Source organism: Anoplolepis gracilipes, chromosome 2 (assembly GCF_047496725.1).
Source record: "Anoplolepis gracilipes chromosome 2, ASM4749672v1, whole genome shotgun sequence".
Lineage (NCBI taxonomy): Eukaryota > Metazoa > Arthropoda > Insecta > Hymenoptera > Formicidae > Anoplolepis > Anoplolepis gracilipes.
In genome coordinates this window covers 2,300,111-2,323,368 of record NC_132971.1, presented here as the reverse complement: position 1 = coordinate 2,323,368, position 23,258 = coordinate 2,300,111, and the positions used below count along the sequence as shown (strand labels likewise).

At 28.2% G+C, this 23,258-nt stretch overlaps 4 protein-coding genes across 5 annotated transcripts; 3 read left to right on the top strand and 1 right to left on the bottom strand.

Annotated features, from left to right (window-relative positions):
* Positions 1–1,737: 1,737 nt before the first annotated feature.
* Positions 1,738–5,175, top strand: LOC140676497 (uncharacterized). The gene is made up of 2 exons (XM_072911611.1): positions 1,738–2,247; positions 3,607–5,175. The coding sequence occupies exons 1-2, from the start codon at positions 2,070–2,072 to the stop codon at positions 4,020–4,022; spliced, it is 594 nt and encodes a 197-aa protein (XP_072767712.1). The 5' UTR covers positions 1,738–2,069; the 3' UTR covers positions 4,023–5,175.
* An 11,050-nt stretch (positions 5,176–16,225) lies between these two features.
* On the top strand, positions 16,226–17,661 carry Cox11 (Cytochrome c oxidase copper chaperone COX11). The gene is made up of 3 exons (XM_072886790.1): positions 16,226–16,669; positions 16,902–17,225; positions 17,434–17,661. The coding sequence occupies exons 1-3, from the start codon at positions 16,466–16,468 to the stop codon at positions 17,590–17,592; spliced, it is 687 nt and encodes a 228-aa protein (XP_072742891.1). The 5' UTR covers positions 16,226–16,465; the 3' UTR covers positions 17,593–17,661.
* Positions 17,662–17,744: 83 nt separating this feature from the next.
* On the bottom strand, positions 17,745–21,513 carry LOC140662978 (tektin-3). Of its 2 annotated transcripts, none has more exons than XM_072886779.1 (9): positions 21,452–21,513; positions 19,855–20,000; positions 19,356–19,598; positions 19,026–19,258; positions 18,821–18,930; positions 18,577–18,725; positions 18,286–18,508; positions 18,071–18,225; positions 17,745–17,996 (listed from the first exon to the last, which is right to left on the bottom strand). In XM_072886779.1, exons 1-9 carry the CDS (start codon positions 21,494–21,496, stop codon positions 17,786–17,788), a joined length of 1,515 nt encoding a protein of 504 aa, XP_072742880.1. In that variant the 5' UTR covers positions 21,497–21,513; the 3' UTR covers positions 17,745–17,785. The 2 variants fall into 2 exon arrangements, with proteins under 2 accessions (XP_072742880.1, XP_072742881.1); XM_072886780.1 differs by lacking the exon at positions 21,452–21,513 and adding an exon at positions 20,692–20,972.
* Positions 20,456–23,228, top strand: Nubp1 (NUBP iron-sulfur cluster assembly factor 1). Its single transcript, XM_072886781.1, has 7 exons — positions 20,456–20,581; positions 20,972–21,213; positions 21,783–21,884; positions 21,965–22,055; positions 22,143–22,408; positions 22,493–22,679; positions 22,766–23,228. The coding sequence occupies exons 1-7, from the start codon at positions 20,551–20,553 to the stop codon at positions 22,825–22,827; spliced, it is 981 nt and encodes a 326-aa protein (XP_072742882.1). The 5' UTR covers positions 20,456–20,550; the 3' UTR covers positions 22,828–23,228.
* Positions 23,229–23,258: the final 30 nt, after the last annotated feature.

The following is a 23,258-nucleotide window of genomic DNA, read 5'->3' as shown; positions in this document are numbered from 1 at the left end:
TTAATATATTATAAGCAATAATACATTAAAATTGTAAATGTAATTTTTTTTAGAAATATGATTATGTCTTTAATAAGTCTTTTTCTAATTGAAATTGTATATTGTAATAAGAAGATAAATGTAGTTAAATTGATGATTAATTTTAACGCAAACAGTTTATAGCAAAGAAAATGCCTTTCTCTCAATACTCAACACAAAAGATAGATTACTGTATATTAATGATTAATCGTTTCTAACGCTTTATTTGTAGTAATGTACGATAAATAAAACACGCCGATAAAGTGAATTAATATATAAGATTTGTATTATTAAGGATTTGCCACTGATTCCAAACATGAACTTTGTAGAAATCAACAATTGTATTTTACCCAAAGTTAATTTATAATTTTCTAATAAAAAATTCCAATAAAAAAAAACTACAATTACATTTCAAAATGTCTGCGTAACTATACATATAAACACAGTGTAGTTTCTTTGCTATACAACATTTTCCTTCAGCATAATATTATCCTTAAATCTAGCAATGAAGAGAATATGTTAATTTCATTTAATCAAAAATTAGATATAATAATGTAAAAAATGTGAAAATTATATAAAGAGTTTTAATTTTGTTTGTATTCAAATAATATTCAATAGTTATTAACAGAAATGTAATTAAAATTCAGATATTATAAAGATATATGATTTAATAGTCAGTTTCTATACTGAAAGAAGTAAAACACGATTAGAACATATCTATTATATGACATTAACATTTAACGAATGTATTTTTTAAAAATTATTATTAATATTAAATTGTGTTCTTATTGTGTTTTATTATTAGTATAATGATTAACATGTGTACAGATCAATATATGATATATTGATATATTGATCAATATTTGTGTAATTATATTATCGTTATCAGTTTCGCGAAAATAACAAAATCTTTTCCGTATTCCAGACGGTGCCCTCATGGACGACGACCTTAACGAATTCAAGCTGAGCACCAGTATAGCCCGATATATCTTAAGTCGCGGCAAAGCGGCGGCACCGGAGGAACAACGTTTCATGTGCGGCGAGTGCGGCAAGGGATACAAATGGATGGATAATTTACGAAGACATCAGAGGCTGGAATGCGGCAAGCTGCCTAAGTGGCATTGCGAAATTTGCAAGAAAATGTTCTACCGTCGATACGAATTGACTAAGCATATGAACTTGAAGCATAATCTAGAATAATACATTTTTTCTCGCAATGGACATTTTTTCGTTGAATAATTTTAAAATAATCTATTCTATAATTTGTTGTATTTTTTGCGATTATATCTATGAAACTATAATAAATGATAGTAATAAAATGTATCTCTTATGACGTGTATCACTCTTGTTGTTGCTTGCGCTATGTCGAAATAAAGCAATCTACATATAATATGTGTGGAAAATTTTAAGTATTTTAAAGAAAAGGATATGACAACGACAAAGTTATCTATCACATTCAATTGTAAATTTTTCTTTTTTTTAAGCCCTTTTTCCATTTTATTATATTGTTATTTACACTCTCTCTTTCTCTCCTAGAAAAACTACTGAGACAATAAATATAAAAAAAAATCTGTAAAAAAACAGATATTTATTTAGTTTTTTCCTTTTTTTGAAACTATCAATAAAATAATTTTTAATTGTAGGGTTGTTCTGTTCAATATATATATATATATATTTTAATATATAATATATTAATATAATATATATATTGAACATCTATTAAATTACGTTTATTATATTTTTCAATCCTCCACTTATAAATTTAATGTGTCTATTGCTGATTTTCCTTCAAAATTATCATATTTTTCCTATCAAAAAATATCATATCTTTTATTTGTCAATAATAGCGTATTCACATATAATCATTTTCTTCGAATGCATGCGCTTATAGGATTTTTTCTTTGCATTTTTTTCTATCCCTAAGCTTCACGAATCTTAGATGGTTAAGATGTAAATCTAACGAGCGTTCTTTATTTTTTTTTATAGATGACACGGAACTATGCGATTGGTTAACCGAGCCGTTCTTAAATCAAGAGTTTGACGAGAATGAAATGTCACAGAGCTGCTTCGAATTTGTGACCACCGATTACAACGAATTGTCTTCGGAGAGCATGGAACATTTGGAACATCCTCGAAAGAAACAATTAAAGATTACCACGCTTGTCTGCGAAGAATGCGGAAAGAATTTCTCAAGACTCGATAGCCTTAGAAGACACGAGAAGTTATACTGTAAAGCGAAAACCAAGCCTAGATGCTGTCCTATTTGTGACATGAAGTTTGAAAAGCCTTTATCTTTACACAATCACATAAAGAGTGCTCATGCATCATTAGTCAAAAAGGAAGAACCGGAATAAATTCGATTACTTTAGAATTGATCTATATTTAGACTTCTTCAAATTTTTCTATTTAAAAAATATCGTAAAAATCCGTAATTAGGGAATACTTTCAGATAATAGCGTGAGAATATTACTTAAATAATAAATAGAAACTCTAGTATGCTATAATCAATCTTTTATAAAAATTTTTAAAAAGAATAAAAGAAGATTTTATTTTTGTAGGATCTTATTAAAATATCTTTTGCGCTCTTTTATGGGATTGGGAAAAGTACGTTTTTATTTGATTTTTACAACATAATAAAATGAGAAATTAAGATTATGATGATATCTGCTAATTTGTATTGTTAGCTTAACTTTTGTAGAAACTCCATATTCGTGTATTCCTTCTTTATAGATTTCATATATTCGTGCAATATTGGTATCTGTACACTGCAGCATTTTTGCATATTAAAAATTGTTTTATTTGCAGACTAATAAAAATAATATAAAATATATATAATAAAAAACTATAGTTCATGTTTTTTGTTTTAAATATTTCTAAGAAAATTAACTTTAATTTTTATTTTCAAATAAACTAAACTAAATAGTAAAATATAAAAAATTATAATAGAAACAGTATTTTCTTTTTTCCATTCATCTCTTTATTTTATTAATTTTTTTAGTATTTTCTATTATATTTTTCCTTTTCAATAATTGTAGTTTTTATATCCACGACAATTTTGCAGAATCGATCCTAAACAAATAGTTTTGTAATCTCCGCAAATATGGAGTTTCTATATTGCATATGTTTAATACCAAACATATACATGTATATTTAAGATTTTGTAGTTTGCAATGTGTGTATATCAATATAAGAAAACATATGTTCACGCATCGTTATTATTTTTTCAATTAATAAATACCTGCAAATTTTGAGAAGCTAGAGTCTTTGCTGAATTTTTAGACCCTAATCATTTTTTATTCAAAGTTATACAAACAAATACGTCACAATCTAATCTCTTATTATCCTTCTTGTAACTTTTTGATAAAAAAAATCTTCGAAAAAATACTTTTATGATTAACAATTAAAATTTTCGAGAGAACTTTAATCTTTCTGCAATCTCATATCCTCTATGATTAGACTACAAAACTGAATTCAGAAGGTAATTCACGAGATAATGCATGCTTCTGGCTGTATGCTGCTCGCTTGCCAGTTGTCTTGCACGTCTTGCCTTATATTCTTATCTTTTAACGGACTAACATGTCTTTGCAGATGAGGATGTTCATTGTGGCGCGGACAAGAGCAACGACGAGGAACCAGAAGTCTGCGAGGTGCCTTTCCACGGCCAATTGAACTACTTGCTCTGTGACTCGCCAATTCTCAACAGCGTGGAAGCCAATGTAGTCCAGAAGAACGTCAAGTCTTGCCAGCAGTTTCGGTGCGACGGCTGTGGTAGAGCGTACACAAGGGTCGATAGTTTGAAACGTCATCAGCAAAAATGCGACGAGTTTCTGGCGTCCTTCCGAGATCGGCAGGAAACATTGGAGAGACTTCAACTGCAGGAATATTATTGTAATCAGTGTGGCAAGACGTATAGAAGGCTGGACACCTTGCGCCGGCATCAGCGATTAGTGTGTAATGACAAAGAAAGTAATCATTCTTTGAAAGTGGACAAGACGAGTTTATAAGAAGAGATTTTATCAATATTGATCCATTTCCAACAATTACGAGAGAGAGAGAGAGAGAGAAAGAGAGAGAGAGAGAGAAAGAGAGAAAGTATGAGTGATTAAAAAATAATACGATCTTAAATATAAATTATGTTCTGAATTAAATTGTTTCGATAAAAATCGAACTGTTAATGACAAAAGTCAACTACCTATGTGTCTCAATTGTTTAAATGTGCTGACTGCTATCACAACTAGATTATAAAATTCGATTAATTAAACGCGCGATAAATTGCTTGAGAATGATAATAAAATGAGAGATGGACATTATTTGAATTTTACATTTTTATAGTTTGTTATTTGCAATATTTGTATTATTCATTATTCTTTATATCTGTAATATTTGATTCTTTATTTGCATTATTTATTATACTCGTAATATTTTATAATATAGTGCACTAATTTTGTTTGTTATTTGTACGAATAAAAAATAATAACATATTAGTTAAATAAGAATTTAATCGAATAAATTTTTACTTAAATAAAAATGCATTGTCATTTATAAATAAATGCTTTGTTTCTATTATTAATTATCTATTGTACGATATAAAATTTTGTCCATCTCTGAATAAGATTGAAACTATGTGTTTTTATTACATATTATCAACGAGAGATTTAGCTTTCTATTACACTACACGAATTTAATTAGGTGACTAGGACACTATAAGCGCGCGCTGCGCGTGCGTTATTTATTTTATGAATGTTATAAATGTATGTATAATTATTTACATATTAACTCTAGTTCTTCTTTTTAAATCAATTTAATTAAAATTATATACTTAATATTTGAACTGTCAAATGCGTCGCTCAGTTATAACAGGCTTTTATGTGAAGTAATGCACAGAGAGCAAGATTCAAAAAAGTAATAAGTGTAAATAAGTTTTTTATATTGTTCGTTCGATTTAAAATTTTATGGCATCGAAAATACTATATAAATTTTGTCCGATTCTAATTATATCACGTATGTAAATGATTAGAAAAAGTTATTGATTTCACATAGATAAAATATATTTCGAGTTGCACATATATAATCAGTAAATAAAAATGTTTTCTTCTAAGCAATGATTGTAAGTTTATTCAATGTCGATAATAGACTCAATAATGTAAGAATTAAACACATACATACACACATATATATGTGTGTGTGTGTATATATATATATATATATATATATATATATATGTATATACATACATACATATATGCATGTACGTATTCAATTTATGCTCCTCTATATATTATACATAATTATAGTAAAATTTTTTTAAATAAATAAAAGTACCTAAAAATCACGTGAATGTACACGTGAAAAATAAAGATCATAGAAATTAGTTTGCTTTAAAATAATCGTGACAATAACTGTGTAATAAATAAATAATGGCTTCTTAGATATCAAAAAACAATGATGTCATTTGTAGTTCCTGTGCACTTCTATCTTAAGTGAAATGATTATATGTAAAAGATATATTATATGTAGAAGTTCATATTGTATATAGAAGTTTTAATTATGAAATGAAACATTAAGGATTAAATCGAATAACATCGAACATTCGCTTATAACATCGATCATAAAATTTAATTTAAGTAAAAGAGCTTCTTTTTTTATGTATAGATAAAGAACTAACAGCGAAATAACTTGGAATATCACATTACAGAGCAAATAAAGTCAAGAGCGTTTCGTCGCTTTGCATCAGGAGCTTTATCAGCAATTCCTCGAACTTCCTGATATCGGCTGCATGCCATTCATTCATACATTTCGATCTTAAATTGAGTGGCCGCGACGCGAACCGGTTCCTACGTAACTTTGTTCACGTTTTAAGAGATTCAGACACGTCGCCTAATCTCCCGTACTCTGCTTTCTTGTCGCAGGAGCGGACCAGCAGAAGGAGTACGACGCTCTGTGGATGCTGGAGAGGAAGATGCACAGCATCGGTCAGGAGAGCCAAGATTCTTTGCAACCGTTTTCGAGCGAGACATATCCGTCGTCGAAAGTGCACGACACTTTGGTACCTGGTGACTATCCCGTTACTATCTATAGCGGGGACTCTTATACATCGATGATACGGACCTCGAGTTACGTCTGCACCGATTGCGGCAAGAAATACAAGTGGCTGGACAGTCTGAAGAGACACCAGCGGGTGGACTGTGGCAATAAGGAGAAAAAATTCTCCTGTAACGTGTGCGATCGAAAGTTCAAATATCGTTACGAATTACGAAACCACATCAGCGCGCATCATCGTGGGTGACTTTCTTTCTCTTCTTGAACATAATTTGTGCGGACAAGTTCACGAATTAAGAGAACGCGACTTGATAGGCGTTTCGAGGCGATGCTCCAAATATTTGTGATCGAGATTGGGACCGATTGACTGAAACTGAGGACTTGTCAGCAATGTGATGCTGATAGAAATAGCTTTTTCGACAAATCGAATTCTCTACGCAACACACATTTTCTGTTGTTAAGTGTTATGATGATAAATAAAAAAATTAAAAATTATTTATTTATTAACGTTATTACTGCAAGATGTGCGAATAATCTTTTTATTTATCGTATAAATAAAAAGTCTAAATATACTTTAATAAATAGAACTTGTAAATATAAATTCTATATTAAGAATATTTGTAACACTTTTTTTACTATTTATTTTCGATATATTTTACTATTGAAATTTTATTTTTTATAATAGAAATTAAAAAAACACATAATTTCTCAATACATTAATATCAAAATATGTATAAAATTTCTTCCTATTTCCTATTTAAAAACCACAAAAATTTAAGTTATTTCATACTTTACATTATACGTTAAAATACTAATATGTACTTTTTAACTATGTTATTATATGTTCAAATTAGTCTAAAAGACCAATGAATAATAAAACTATGAACATACAAAGAAAAATATGTAGTGCATTTATGTATAAAAAAAAGAAATGATTTGTCTGTTTCTCTTAAAGTTTTTAGCGAAAATAAAAACTATGTGTACGCGATGTATACACAATCAACTATAGCGCATTCAAATCTACAGTTTTCATTAACATTTTTATGTCTTAATATGAACAATGCAGATTACTGTCTAAAACTGTCCTTAATGTAAAAAATATAATTTCCTTAATATACATCAAATATACCTAAATACATTTGTTCGTGGACAAGAAGAGAAGAGACAATATTTTTCCCTTTCCTTTCAAAAAATGTCTATGACAGCAAAAAAAAGCTCAGACATCAAGGGATCTTATTTACAGTTGCTTTCATGGTGAATGGTTGCGTATAACTTAATTCGTGCTGTATACGTCTGTGTCCTTGTCGTGATCGATAATAATCCCTTCTAAACTAATGTGATCGCCAATCCCTACGGCAAAAGGGCGCGACGTATTTGACAGAGCTGTACTGACTTTTTTGTGTGTTTTCTAGAACGGAAGTACTCGCCAGGTGCCGCAATCGAATGGTACTACCAGTACCAGACGATGTATCTTCGGCTGATGGCGGAGAACCAATTAACGAAGGAAACAATGACGAGAACAACTGTGATTGAGGATCCGGCAAACTTTTGTCCTGGCAATTACGCCGTCACCGAGAAGATAGAAAACAGTCAACTACTAACGGAAGTTAACAGTAATCAGGTAACCGCGGGAAATCGCGATTACTCTTGTCCACGTTGCGGCAATGCCTACACTAGGCCGCACTCGCTCAACAGACACATGAGATTTGAGTGTGGCGTGGAACCACAGTTCGAGTGTCCCATCTGCCATAAAAAATCTAAGCATAAGCATAATCTCGTATTACATATGAGAACTCATGAGAAGTCTTGAGATTATTCAGTGCCATTTAATATTGTACGAAACGAAAGTACTCCAAAAGTTTCCGATGAGCAGAAAAAGCATTGCAAAGATTATACGTACTTTCTGGTGTAATATCGTAATATTTATTGAAAATTTAAAGAGGACAGTCGGTCAGAAGTTGGTCAGAAAGTTTAGTAGAATTTAAGACAATACAATGTTGAGGTTCTTGAAATTCTTTTGAACTGATCTTTTTAATCAAATATGATAGATGTGTATCTTGTTATTTTTTTTATATATTTATTTTTAATATCACATGTTTTAAAGAAAAGATTAATTGTCTTACGTTATTTTTACGGTTAATTGTAAATAATAAACGTGTTCAAAAATATAAAAACTAAATATCTACAATTATAAATTTAACTGGTTTGTATCGATTCAAAGAGAAAAGAGCAGAGTTAAGCTTTTTACAACTTAATTTTAAATAAATTTATTTTTCATTGATTGAGGAAAGAAACACGTAATCTAAATACAATATTAAATATTTAATCATTATAAATATATTTTAAGAATGTACTTAATTTTCTCTTCTTTTCTCTTTCTTTTTATATATGATAAAAAACTAAATGAAAATGTTTTATTACTAAGTGTTATCGAACGAGAAAATCAAAAGAAATATGATCAAAGTGATTGCCTCGTGAGTATCTAGTTAAATATACATCTCTGTATATAGTCACAAAGTCTTCCAAAGAATAATATAAGTACAGTAATAATCAAGATATAAGTTTGACGTAAAAGACAACACTGATATATCATTTTAGGCAGTTTTAATCTCTGCTGTCTAAAAATATATAATATATAGTTACAAAGCGAGAAATAGCTACAAAAAAATCTTATTAAAATTATATGTGCATTTAGTCATTTTTTTACCAAATAATGACAAAATTATTATATGAAAATTGACAAGAGAAATATTTTTTATTACTTATTTTAATTAGTTAAATTTGCAATTACGCGAATGCATATATGATATCTAAATAAAAATGACTAATATAATTAAATAATTCCAAAAAATATAAGTAAATATAAGTAAATAATCCTACAAAATAAATTCAAAGACTCACATAAATACCGATAAGATCGGTAGTGTCAAAGCTGATAATTTTGAGTTTTGTAAATGAGTGTTCAAATTTTTTATTATCTGTTTAATTTTTATATTTTAATTATATATATATATAATTAATACTAAAATATATATAAAATAAATATATTACTATATTTTATATAGAATATATTTATGTTAAATAAAAGAGAGAATTTATGTAAAACGGTTCTAATCAGATCAATTATATTTTTTTAGTTTGCTGAATTCGTTATCAAAGCAGATTTTATATTAACACTTACAGACTGATTCACTGCCATTATTATTTTTTATTTAAGCGATTTTTATAGACAAGTATCTCAATGACGAAATTCAAAATGATGACAAGTTTAAATTGTATATTTTTTGTTATTAAACGTAGTAGTAAGTTTATTATAGTTACATATTATTAGTTATGTATAATGGCAAAAAATTGTAAGCGATTTAATTCTGTATACAAGACGTCTATAAAAGATGCTTTTATATCTTATGATTTTAATTAAAATGGATGATTAGTGAAATAAAATTATAAAATTGTAAAGAAAATTTTGCAAGTAAATTGCATCTTTCTTCAAGACTTCTTGTATATTTGTTTATATATATTTCTGATTATCCTTTCGCCGATAACGTCGAGAATGACTTGAAAGAGTTACGAGTCAATTTGTTATCAGAAAAATCAACTGTGATCGCCGAAGGTGCAAAATAGTTATGATGCATGTAACATATACGAGAAAAGAATTTGAAAACGCAAGATATAAGAAATTATACTGCGTATTTTTCTTGCACGAAGTGCACTGAATGCACTAGATGCGACGTTAAATAGTAATATAATTTTATTATATTTATAAACCGTAAGCGAGTTAAATATAATAGTGCCAATGAAACGAATAGTCTGATATGTATGTATATATATATATATATATATATATATATGTTATATTCAACAGAGATATATTCAATAAACTCTTAAACAAGGAGAGCTCATGACATAACGATTTATTTCATCTTGATATATCATGACTTCTTCTTATGTAGAGACGTACATAGAGATTTACAACTATATATGCATGTGGATGTGTACGAATATATATACATATATGTATACTTTACATATATGTACTGTAATAACTGCAGTAAAAATAAATATGCATATATATTTTATAAATCATAAAATTTTATAAATGTTTAAATAGTGCCCCCGAAGATACTAGCTCCCTGCTGCATTTTATTATCATTCGATAATTAAAGTCAATAATTATTTACTCATAAATCTTTGAGTTTTTTTTACAAATTAACACTAACGTCTGATTTCTTTGTGAAACGTTTCCCAAGTTATATTACTATCATTCAACTGACATTGCTGTCATTTCACATCCTAATGTTTTTCTAATATATTTATTATGTGTATTTGATGTATATAAAAATCAGATGTAGATAATTGTTAAATGCATGCAGCAATAATATTTAAAAAATATGTCACAAATCGAGGCTGGGCAAATTTTGCGATGTTGATTAATATGTAAAAGAAACATTATTTAAAATACAAATTACACAAGAATTGAATAATTCGCATTTAATGAGATATTAAATACATAACATAAATATTAAATTTCTTTTTAATATATGTTATGTACGCTAAAGAGATAATAATAAAATATAACAAGAGAGAAAGAGAGAGAGAGAGTATATTATAATAAATAAAATGAGATTGTGAGATATAATATAAATATAAAAAATACTTAATTTTAAATTTTAATGCTTAATTAAAAATATGTAAATATCGTTAACTCAAAATTGTCCATCCCTGAAATAGATATATTGAAAGTTATTTATAATAGAAATACATTTTTGTTGTGACACCGTAGCGTAAAGCAATTTATAACGCAAAATCGTCGAAGCAACTCGTTTCACAGAAAACAGCTGCTTCTCGAGGGCATGCAGTTTAGAGAAGCTACGATATATCGCGACACAAAATCAGACGTATTTAAGAACAACAAGAGAAAAAAAAGAAAGATCTACTTATCGTCGAAAAAAATCCGTGTGATGATTGCCCTGATTTGCGGCATATATGCTACACTTGTATGTATATCGGGTATTTTTATTTGGCCGCATAATGCTTCTCTAGTTTGTGTATGTTTGCTTGTGAGAATAAAAGAGAGAATGTATGCTTGTGTGTATATGTGTGTATGTGTTCTTTTACTGTATTCTTTCCGACAAATGTTTCAGTTTGGAAGCGATTGAAGGAAGCGGAGGACGGGCCGCCGTTTCTCTGTCCGAAATGTGGCCGCACTTATTCGCACAAGTGTAACCTGACGAGGCATTTGCGCCTCGAATGTGGTGTCGGGCCTAGGTTTCAATGTACGAATTGCAAGAAGCGATTCAAGCATCGCCACCACCTTCGAGACCATCAGAGGATCCATCTCTACGCCAGTAATAATTGCAACTACGAGTCGCGCAATTAAAAAAAAATCATCTTCGTCCCTATTAAAACCGCTCACATCTTCATCCCTTCATTTAGTTTCTTATTTACTTGTTCAGTTATAAGTACTTATTATACATTTATTAAATTATTTATTCATCAGTCGGTTGATGATGATGTGATCTCTAATTTTATAAAAACCAAAATACGAAAAAATAAAATTATTTGTCATATTTTCGTTATAAGTTTATCTATAGAACGCGCAATTTTAGAAAGCTTGTTATGAAAGTTCTTAAACGTATAATTTTGTTCTAAACATTATGTATATTTATTACTATAACCATACTACAACTAAACTATAAAAAATCTGGATATAAGCAAATTGTTGATAAATGTCGGTATTTTATAATAACAGTAAAATTGAAAGAAAATTTCATGACGCTTCTGAATCTTATGCTCCACAAAGAAAATAATATTCAATTTATATTATATAAGTTATACATTATTGATAGAAAAGCTACATCTAGTTTTGAATTAAGTCCACGAGTATCTAATTTAACTTTGTTGTAAAATTCACCAAAAATATTGATTTAATACAAATATGTATAACCATATAGATAAGGAACGCTGATTTGAGAAAGTCTAAAAATAACAAATATAGTTAGCAAAGAAAGAAGCGTCATTAAAAGTACTTCATAGTACCTATACTTGATTATGATTAATAATAATTGTACTTAGTTTATTTTATTGGAATCACCTTTTTGAAAATGCGCGAAAAGTGTAAAACATTTAATACAAATGTAAAAATATAAAAGATAGCTTCGAAATTACTGTATTTTCAATGTTTGTGGTGCGTGTGATTGTCGAGTTTGTGCCAAAAAAAAGACAGTAGTAATATATAGCAAGTTTTATACGCGGTGTCTAGATGCTTGACTACAAATGTCCATCACATTAATATCATGTTTAGATATTTAAATATTAAATTTAGATATTTAAGTATCCGCAACAACGAGGCTGCACGTAGATAATTAGATACTTATCATACTGAATGTACATAATAACATATAATAGTAGTTAAATCCGTCTCAACTTTTTAAAGTCTAAGAGTTCATGAAATAAACAATATTGAGAAATTGGCCCATTGGAAAATTGAAAAACAAAATTCATAGAAATTACGAAAAATAAATGAGATGTTTTTCTGTCCTTGCATATATTTCGGGAGATATTCTGCTAATTTTATATTAATTTTAATATTAAATTTAATATATATTTTTTATAAAAAAATAATTTATATATATATTTTTTTTAAATTGTAAATTATAACGAAATATATATAATTACACAAATAAAAATATATATAGATAGCTTTAGCAATTGTTTTCTACGTGAATTTTTTTTCTTTGTTTATTATTTTTATTATTAAACACAATTGCAAATTATTATATTTTAACATTAATTTTATCGTAAAAGATGACTTGTTTCTATTTATTTTATTTTATAGTCCAAAATATATGAAAAAAATAAAAATTCTATGAGTTTTGTACTTCAGTGGGTCAAAGTGATTGATGCAAAGAAAATAGATATTAGAAAACGATTGCAAATACCTCTTTATCGTGCCAAACATACACTATAGTTCTTACGTTTGAGATTTCGAATATTATTTTTCAATAGAATATAAACGAAATATATATGCGTATAATATAATAATTATAAGTTTATTATTTATAATAATTATGAAAATTTATCAGCTTCTTTAATTAACTGTTTTCACAGATGATTGTACTACGTAAATAATTACATATTTTATATTATACATAAAATGGCCAATAATTTCTCAATTTATTAAAAGTTGAATTTATAAAAATTTCAGTTATAGAAAAATTAAACAGACAAAATATCCTTACCTTAGATATTTGAATTTCTTTTTCTATCGAAAACAATATTCGTGCTTTTTGCGTAGTAAGGTATATAATTTTAAGATTGATGGAAAAACAAGAAATGATCCAGTAAAAATATTTATCTCTTTAAAAGTAAAATTAATAAATTCTTGAGGTGTATACGTTACATATAAATTATATATTATTATATCAACTGAGAGAGAAAAATTTACCTGTTGCAATATGCACATTGATGCGCAATAATAATTTCTTCTACTTGCAACATAGAAAAAATGCATCAATATTCTTTAACTAGTACATTCTGAATTATTTATACTTTTGTGCAGTTTTTCACATACACCAAATTATAAATCTTTATATAATTTTGTATCTTAATCTTTCGCTCTAACTAACAAATGTATAATTAAAAACGACTTGCATTTTTCATAAATAAATATGCGATAAAAACTATAAGATTCATTACAGTTATATGTTTAAATAATGTGAAAATTTAATTACTATTAAGTTTATGTTTTTAAGGTAGTTATATTAAGTTAAGAATTATGATTTTGATCTTCAATATCGATATAAGAAAGTCGACTGTTATTGCGTATATGTGAAATTACACAAATTTGCACACAAATAATTTGTATTATAATGTTAAATATTACGTGTAACTTACTGATTAAAACTCTAAATCACTCGTTTTATTTAATAGTTTATTAATAACTTGATTAAAATTCTATTAATCTTATAGATAAAGTCTTGACTAATTTAAACTAGTACTTAAAGATATAATTTTTTAGATAAATCCATATTAAAAATGTGAAAAATTACATTTTTTTATTTTGTTTTATTACCTCCAAGATCAATTGTTAATATAATATTAGTATTCAACATAATATTGATGTATATTTATCTATGAGTATTTTTTCATTCACAGCCATTTAAAATTATAATATTTCTGTTTATTTGTTTCGTGTATTTATTACAATCATTTGTAGATTATTGTAGAGTATATATTTTAAAAAAGTTTTGTAACATCAAAGAAATTTATGCAATATCGTTGCAATAACATGTGATTTTATAAGTGTATTATAGGAATATTTTAATATTATATTACTACTAATAATTGCTATTAGGATAAAAAAAATATATATTTATATAGCAACTAGTTTATTATTATTATCGTTATAAGTTATTTGTGAATACTTCCGTTCATAAAATACTCTCTACAATAAAAATACAAAGAAACTGCGATATTTAGATAAAAAGTAAAAGTAAGTTACACGTAGTATTATAATTTACAATTGGACGTAGTTGTATAGAAACGAACCAATTTTCTCAACAAATTAATGAATATATAAGTATATATATAAAAGTTCAAAACTCTAAAAATTTTGATTGATAGTTGTCTCAACTACGACCAGTTCGTGTGTTCTTACCTGTACATCGATGAAAAACTGATTGATAAGACCAGAAGTTGCTAATTCGCATCGTAAACGACAAAACTCGTGGGCTGTAAAATGCGAAAAAAAATTAAAAATCAATTTCATAGCAAAAATATGTACGAAATAAATTTACTTTTTTTTATGAACAATTATCTACGTACTCTTATTAATCTGCTGCTCTTGAACCCTCCCTCGACTTCGATAGAATCTCTTCAAAATTGTTCGCCTATCCAGTTGGTAAGCATTGACCTATAAACATTTTTAAATATATATGTAAATTTAATATGTAAAAAATTTTTTATATAAATTTTTTTTTATTTTTTTAAAATACTGAAAATCTATATATTTTCTTCTATTTTTTTTCCTTTCATGCAAATTTATAATTTAAATATATATATATATGCAAGTTAAAAAAATTAACATACAACACATACAAACAAACATCTAAAATAAGTACAATAGTTTCTTACTAATGATTATTTGCTACATCTCCAAATCATACGGACATATAACGTTTATATCCCGGAATCGAATTTTATTCGTACCGAAAATCTCGATATAACACTTTTTACGCACGAGGTGGAGGTATTTGACACTATTCGAATCCGCGTTGTACGTAAAATCACTCTCGCGACTCGTAATTATTACTGAAAAATTGCGATTATTATACGAATTATAAATCAAATCAAAGTACATACGTTACACTCACGACTGTTCTGCGCGCGCTTTAAAACACTATTGTTCACCTTCACACGAATTTCGATACAACTACGTCACGCGAGAATCGAAACTTGCATCTCGATAATCGCTGTTGACTTCGCATTATTTTTACATATGATGAAAAAATTACTTCGAATACTATTGTCTTATATATGTATAATATACAATAAATATTCCTTAATCATACATAAATTGATCAAAATATTTTAAGAAACTTGTTATCTATATATATATATATATATAATTAATATAAATTTAAAAGAAATTTTACGAAAATTCAGATTTGCTTTCCGATATCGCGATTTTCCGTTTACTCACGGTAGACAAATATTATTTGTACAAACGAAACGAAAACACACTTGACACTGAATCGCGTTATACAAAATTGCTCGTGACTATGATTATTACGCGAATTTAAATTATATGCGAAGCACACATGGAAAGAGTCACGATACACTGTGCGCGCGTTTGAAGAATAACAACCTACACCTGTGCTACACTTTATTCCACTTCCGACAGAACGCGCTGTGCGATAATAAATTTGAATTTCGTTAGAGCGTGCTTTATATATATGTAATTTCAGATTATCTTTACTTGCTAAATAAGATTGTTTTGAATTTTGTATATAATTATGATAATGTCAACTTACATTTACATGAATTACATCAAGTAATTACAAGCAATATAAGTTAAAATTTAGTATATTATTTTGATAAAATTACTAGCTATACATATATTGAATAATTATCGCGCGGTATAAAATTAGCGAAGGTAGCGCTAGATGTCGCAGGCAGCAGGCAGCATGGAGTGCTGCTTGGCACATGATAATACATCGATATTGTCTTTATAATTTTATCGAATTTTGCGATATTGATACTGATACGCGTGCCTCGCTAAAAGAACCAGTTTATCTACTGTTTAATATTATTATGCTTTCGAGAAGAATTTAATTTCATATACGATACATAATCGTATGTCAAACAGTCTTATAGGTTAACCTTGAATTGTTGACAGAACGGAAAGATGTATTTTAATATCTGTCAACGATTGACACGAGCTTGCGTTAGACAAATACATACCAATGTATCACGAAATTTAATGAAAGATCACTCTGACAGCTCGTTTAAAAAAAGAATACGTTCGACTACTTTCTACTGGACTGGAGTCGGAGTTCTGGTAGTTGGATTAAGTTACTCAGCAGTGCCTTTGTATAGAATGTTTTGCCAGGTACACGATTGCGATTCTTTGATATTAATTATAAGTGTTATATTGTCGAATTTAGTCTTATCTATTAGATACATTCAACTGAAATGAACTAAGGTCACGATTCCAAAAAAAAGTTTCAGTTAAATGTTCCATATATTATTTTAATAAGTATTACAACTAGTGTTATCGGTGTAACAATATTTGTAATAATTTACTATATATTCCTTTTATTAACTATATTTCTTTTATACAGTCATACAGTTATGGTGGAACAATATCAGCTGGTCATGATGCTACTAAATTAAGCACAATGTCACCTGTTAATAATAGGAAGATCAAAATTAAATTTAGTGCAGATACAGCGGCATCGATGCAATGGAATTTTAAGCCACAGCAAACAGAAATTACAATTGTTCCTGGAGAGACAGCTTTAGCATTTTACACAGCCACAAATCCGACTAATGAACGAGTGATTGGAATATCCACATATAATGTTTTACCTTTTGAAGTAGGACAATACTTTAATAAAATACAATGTTTCTGTTTCGAAGAACAGATGCTTAATCCACATGAACAAGTAAGTTTATTAATATTGCATATGGAATAATATAACAGTCTATTTTTTGTGCATCTAACAAAAGTTTTAATATATTTTTTAAGTATCAATTTTTATTCTACCAACAAGAATTGCAAGAATGAACATTTGCATAAATGTATAATCTATATGATTAATTCAGGCAGTGTATTGTAAAAGTTATTATAAAAGTTATTTTTGTGTTTACAAGGTCGATATGCCAGTGTTCTTCTATATTGATCCAGAATTCACAGAAGATCCAAAAATGGAATTTGTCAATGAAGTGATTTTGTCTTATACATTCTTCGAAGCCAAACCAGGATTTAAATTGCCTATACCAAGCTACGCCAAAAGTCATTCAGTAAAGTAAAACGTAATTATTTCTAATAGTTACTATAATTGTACAAAATAATAAATATTTAATGTCTTTTTTCCAAATTTGTTTTGGGGATATGGAAATATCACATAGCCTAAATTCCTCTAGGAGTGTATTCCAAATGACACGATTAAATATTCTCATGACTGGCAGTATTCAGAACATGGCACTAACAGAGAATAAGCCATTAAAATCTAAACAATGCATTAACAGGATACGCGCGTCTGAGACCGCAGACTTTCTCCTTATCGATGTATAACGCATCAATTTTAAGTGCGAGATCATGTTCCAACTTAGTTCGAGTTCTCAACAATTTCTGGTGTTGATTCTCGAGATCTTTCAGTGCCTTGTGCATTTTTTCGAGTTGATGATTTATTTCGTCAATTTCTTTTTGAAGACTGCAAAAAATAATATTTTGAAATAATATCTCACGTTTTTTGATAATGTCACGTTGTCAGGATACAATACGTACCTTGCATAGGCATAATCACGACATAATTCTATATCAGGACGATGCATTCTCGCTTCCATTCTTGTATGAGCAACCTTAGTCGCATAACTTTTATCAGCGATAGCTTTACGCATTAATTCCAAATTTTTTTCAACATCAAATATTTCTTGTTGCAACTGTAATGTTTTACGAATCACATTTTAATCTGAAAAAGATACACGTATTAACTTTGATACCTTTTGCAAATGTTGTTGCAGCTTATTTTTAGCTTCCAGTAATTCGGAAGATCTGTGTGTTAAAGCATTATTGGTGTTACTCCATGTATTCCACATTTCTTGAGCAACTTTATTGATAAGACTTTCGGCAGTAGTACGTAATTGACATGACTTATTCCGTTCCGTTTGGGATTTTTGCACTATTCTGTTCACTGCATCTGCCCAGCTTTCTTGTTCTGAAACGCTAATCAGATAATGGTATGTATTTGTATCGTATAATGTTATAAGAATCATTTACAAATGATTAATTACCATGGATCATATTTCTCAATTCCGGAATAATACTGTAATCCTTGAGTGTGATTATTCAATTGATGACAAATAGTATCTATACCTAAGGCACTTTCCTTATTTTTTAAATCTAGTTCTAATTGATTCTGCGACGCTCTGCAATTTCGTAACTACAAGCAAAATAATATTAATTAATTAATTGTGTTGATTGATTAAAGATTATGTAAATATAAAAAAAAATCAAGATATTCAGGCTAAATTTTACCTGATCTTTGCATTTATCCAAACAAGCTTCTAGTTTCTTTTGATTTATACGTAAATGCTCCACTTCTCGTAGTAAACATTTTTCTGAGTCATCATGTACTAATTCTGTGCCTATAAAAAAATAAAAATAAAAATTTTATAGCAGAACTCTTTTTATATAATATTTCATGAAACATACATGAAATAATTGAGACTCTGTAATATACCTTTTCTGGCTTCTCTGTGATAAAGACATTCCTCTGCAATATGTAAAGGTCCTTCAATATCTCGTACTGCTTTTTCTAAGGTACTTCGACAATCTTGAAGTCTCTCAATTTCATGAAGCATTCTCTCTAGTTCTGATACCACTTCATTGCGCCAAAAAGTAATATCGTTTATCCTTTCACCAAGTCTTCGGCTGGTATCATACTGACCATGTTGTATTTTCTCTTCAGCATTTCTAAAAGATAAAAAGATAATTTTGGATTTAGGCAACACAACAATGTTCTATGTTAAAAAATACTTTTTCTTAAGAAAACCTGTTATTATATATGTACCTGATAATTCTCAGAGCATCATTTCGCGTCCTCTCAGAGTAATGTCTCTGTGAACTTGATTCATTGTAATAATTTATTTGTTTCTGGAACCATTCATGTGGTGCATATCTCGTATAAAGGGCAGCTTGGGACGCATGAACAGGATTACGTTGATAGCCCGTTATCAAATTCGGGAATTTTAATGGCTGTGTACTCATTTTATTATTGGTATCCAGTGTGTAACTTGGTATTGACTTTGTAACTCTGTGAAAGAGTAATATTAGTAATTATATTTTTTATATATGTGTATTATATTTCAACCTGTGTACGGATTATTTGTCCAAGAGGAAGATAAGCGAAAATGACAGAAAGATGGTGTATAACAACATCACACACAAAGTTTGTTAGATCAATATCATTCTGTGTATCTATAAAGGATTTGAAGACCCACATCTACTACTATTATTATAAGAAAAAGTAAATGAATTTATAACTACTAGAAGACGTTGAGTCTACTTACAAGGGAATAACTTCTGTGTTCTCAAATCCCATGTTTGGTCTCCATGGCAGTAAGTTATGTGTACGGGTATAATCGCCTATACGAATTGGAAATATTGGTTCCATATAAGGCATTGAACTTCCTACTGTACTCCATGGTTGCAATTGCTACAAATTAAAGTATACAGTTGTGTAAAAAATACATATTATCTTCATAAAGTTTAAAAATATTATATATTTAAAATCTTTATAAAATAAGATTAATATTAATGTAATCTTAGCAAGTTATTAGAACGATTTAAAATACAAAAGTAGTAAAAACTTTATTATATATATTTTATTCAATTTTGGTATATATAACATGTAAAATTTTTTTTTTATTTTTAAGATAACTTTATATACATATATTTTTTAATCTGACCAATCATAAAAATATACATTATAATTAAAATTACTTATACAATGAGAAATTAATTTATGATTATTATTGTTGAGAAATGCATAATCATTGTGTATAAGTCACATTTTTTTATTAAGTACTTAAGAGTTAAGATAAGAGTTTGAGCTAATCATTCATAAAAAAATTTCTTTAAAAGAAAAAAATAATAAAATTAAATATAATTAAATATAGATTACAAAATTTATAAAAAATAAATTAAAAAAAAAATATTTTTTTATTTCCTATATATTTATTACAGTTGACTCATAAAGAATCAACATGGCAGATGTACCTAGTGAAGCTCCCGAACGTAAATATACGCTTTCTGATATCAATTGATTTTAAAAATATATTAAAGTAATAATTAGAAGTAACTTAACATTCTCTAAGATTACACCATTATAGTAATATGTCATTTACCTTATATTATATTTCTATATCAAATGTCAAAAAATTTAAGGTTAGGATGAAACGATACTTCTACATCTCTCTCTTGTATATATAATATTTTCATATATTACAATTTTAATAAAATTTTTTTTCAAGAGCATTTGAAATTACTTAAGAAGTATATAATGTATGATTATATAAAATAAAATGTAAAGTGTTATGAATATTTTATGTCCACCATAAATTATTTTTATTATGTGTATTTGCAACGTTAAAGAATTATATTAGAATTTATGAAGTGTATTTTTAGACTGCCCTGGGACTCAGAGTGAAAATGCTGGCAAAGCTTCAGCTTGCGCAGGATGCCCAAACCAGTCACTGTGTTCGTCTGGAGCTACTAAACAACCAGATCCTGGTATAGCGCTTGTGAAAGAAAGATTGTCCTCAGTACGGAATAAGCTACTAGTGCTTTCAGGCAAAGGAGGAGTTGGCAAAAGTACTGTGACATCATTGATATCCAGATGCTTTGCGGCAAATAATTTCGATAGAAATGTAAGTTTAATCAGTTACAACTAATCATAAGTGAAACTAATACTAAATTTATATTTGCTTGAAACATGTTTTCCATCAAGGATACAAAGAATTAGTTTCTTATATCTTACATTCAATTTATTTATTTATTTCTTGTATTGAAAGATAAATCCTAATATAAATGCTACATATATTTCATAATTATATAAATAATAGATTTTATAGCAAGATTGAAAAATAAGTTGGTGCAACAACTCACCCTTCTGCCCATTCCAAGCACATCCATGTGATTTTCAATGTACATTCTAACATAGTGAATGCCCCCAGTTTACTAGGAAATAACCTCAGATAAGAATATCTATAGTCAACTGATATATACCTATGTATGTCGTATCAACTTGTGCCAGAGTCCTTTATTGATTACCAAAGTTTTAGTGTCCTCATTCTTTTCGTATTTTAAATCAAGATAAATAAAGCATACATCAATAAACAAGTATCAAAAATATTAATTAATTTATTTATAATATATTGAAATATTATATTTTTAATTATATTAAATTTTAAATCTCATCTATGTTTTATGTGCATAGATTGGAGTATTGGACATCGACATTTGTGGACCATCACAACCGAGAGTACTTGGAGTACTTGGTGAACAAGTTCATCAGAGTGGATCAGGATGGTCGCCTGTAGTAAGTAAACTTGTTGAAACTAGAATATTATGCCCATAAAAAAACTATTGTTTAATATTGCATATTATTATTTGTTTCAGTATATCGAGGATAACTTGTCGTTAATGTCAATTGGATTTTTGCTCAGCAGTCCCAGTGATGCAGTTATATGGAGAGGACCAAAGAAGAATGGTACTATTTGTGTTTAAAATTTCATCTTTTTGTTTTTTATATTTCAATTTTTTATTCTATAGAAATTTGCATGCATTACATTTGTAGGGATGATCAGGCAATTTTTATCAGAAGTTGACTGGGGTACTTTAGATTATCTTATACTGGATACACCGCCTGGTACATCAGACGAACACTTGTCAGCTACATCTTACCTCAAAGGCACTGGCATTACAGGTGCTATAATTATTACAACACCGCCACAAGTTGCTCTTTTAGATGTCAGAAAGGAAATTGATTTTTGTAGAAAAGTAAACATTCCAATCTTAGGTGTAATTGAGAACATGAGTATTTTTGTATGCCCTAAATGCAAGGTAAGGATAACAAGATTTAGAGACAACATTAAAAAGAGGATATGTTATAGATATGTTATTAAGAGAAATTGTCTTCATATACAGAATACTGCAGAAATATTCCCAGCTTCGACAGGTGGTGCACAGGCAATGTCAGAGGAACTGAATGTAGAGTTCTTAGGGTCAATACCTTTAGACCCATTACTAGCCAGATGTTGTGATGAGGGTAAAAGTTTTTTAACAGAAATGTCGGATTCACCAACCATTAGTGCTTTAAACAAAATTTGCAAACGTAAGACTTCAACATATTGTCTAACAATAAAATCATGTAACTTCTTTTTACACAAAACACCAAAAGAATTATGCTTTTGTTTTCAGGTATTATCCAAAAATGTGAAGAAAAGGAAAACTATCCTAATAATTTCATGCAAAATATGTAATTACATTTTTTATACAAAAATTTATGTAAATGTACCAATATATTGTTAATTAAAATCTATAATAGACTTTAAATCTATTGTATATATACAACTTTTCATGTAATACTTTATGCGTATTATTGCTATGATCTGCGTGATTCACATATAATAATGTAGTAGAAATATCCGATTTCTCTGCTTTGTTGAATGTTGGTAAAAAGAACTATTTGCAACTCTATCATACTGACAATGATAAAACGAATTCGATAACCACTACGAGAAACTTCAATCATTGGAATGTAAATACTGATAACATATCGGACTTTTAATTTAACTGAATAATAGTTTCACTTGTCAAATTCAAATTCAAATACTGGCAAATCAAAGTGACAATGGAGCAATAAAAAACTGAATAATAATAATACCTTTTATTCTTTATTAGATACTTATAA

Coding starts and splice junctions, on each gene's coding strand:
- LOC140676497 (XM_072911611.1), top strand. CDS start 2,070: ATGTCACAGAGCTGCTTCGAATTTGTGACCACCGATTACAACGAATTG. Junction 2,248..3,606: donor AAGACACGAGAAGTTATACT/GTAAAGCGAAAA, acceptor ATGTCTTTGCAG/ATGAGGATGTTCATTGTGGC.
- Cox11 (XM_072886790.1), top strand. CDS start 16,466: ATGTATTTTAATATCTGTCAACGATTGACACGAGCTTGCGTTAGACAA. Junction 16,670..16,901: donor TGTATAGAATGTTTTGCCAG/GTACACGATTGC, acceptor TCTTTTATACAG/TCATACAGTTATGGTGGAAC. Junction 17,226..17,433: donor TGCTTAATCCACATGAACAA/GTAAGTTTATTA, acceptor TGTGTTTACAAG/GTCGATATGCCAGTGTTCTT.
- Nubp1 (XM_072886781.1), top strand. CDS start 20,551: ATGGCAGATGTACCTAGTGAAGCTCCCGAAC. Junction 22,056..22,142: donor GAGAGGACCAAAGAAGAATG/GTACTATTTGTG, acceptor TTACATTTGTAG/GGATGATCAGGCAATTTTTA. Junction 22,680..22,765: donor TTTAAACAAAATTTGCAAAC/GTAAGACTTCAA, acceptor TTTTGTTTTCAG/GTATTATCCAAAAATGTGAA.
- LOC140662978 (XM_072886779.1), bottom strand. CDS start 21,496: ATGTACATTGAAAATCACATGGATGTGCTTGGAATGGGCAGAAGG. Junction 18,509..18,576: donor ATTGAGAAATATGATCCATG/GTAATTAATCAT, acceptor TTATCTGATTAG/CGTTTCAGAACAAGAAAGCT. Junction 17,997..18,070: donor CGTGATTATGCCTATGCAAG/GTACGTATTGTA, acceptor TATTTTTTGCAG/TCTTCAAAAAGAAATTGACG.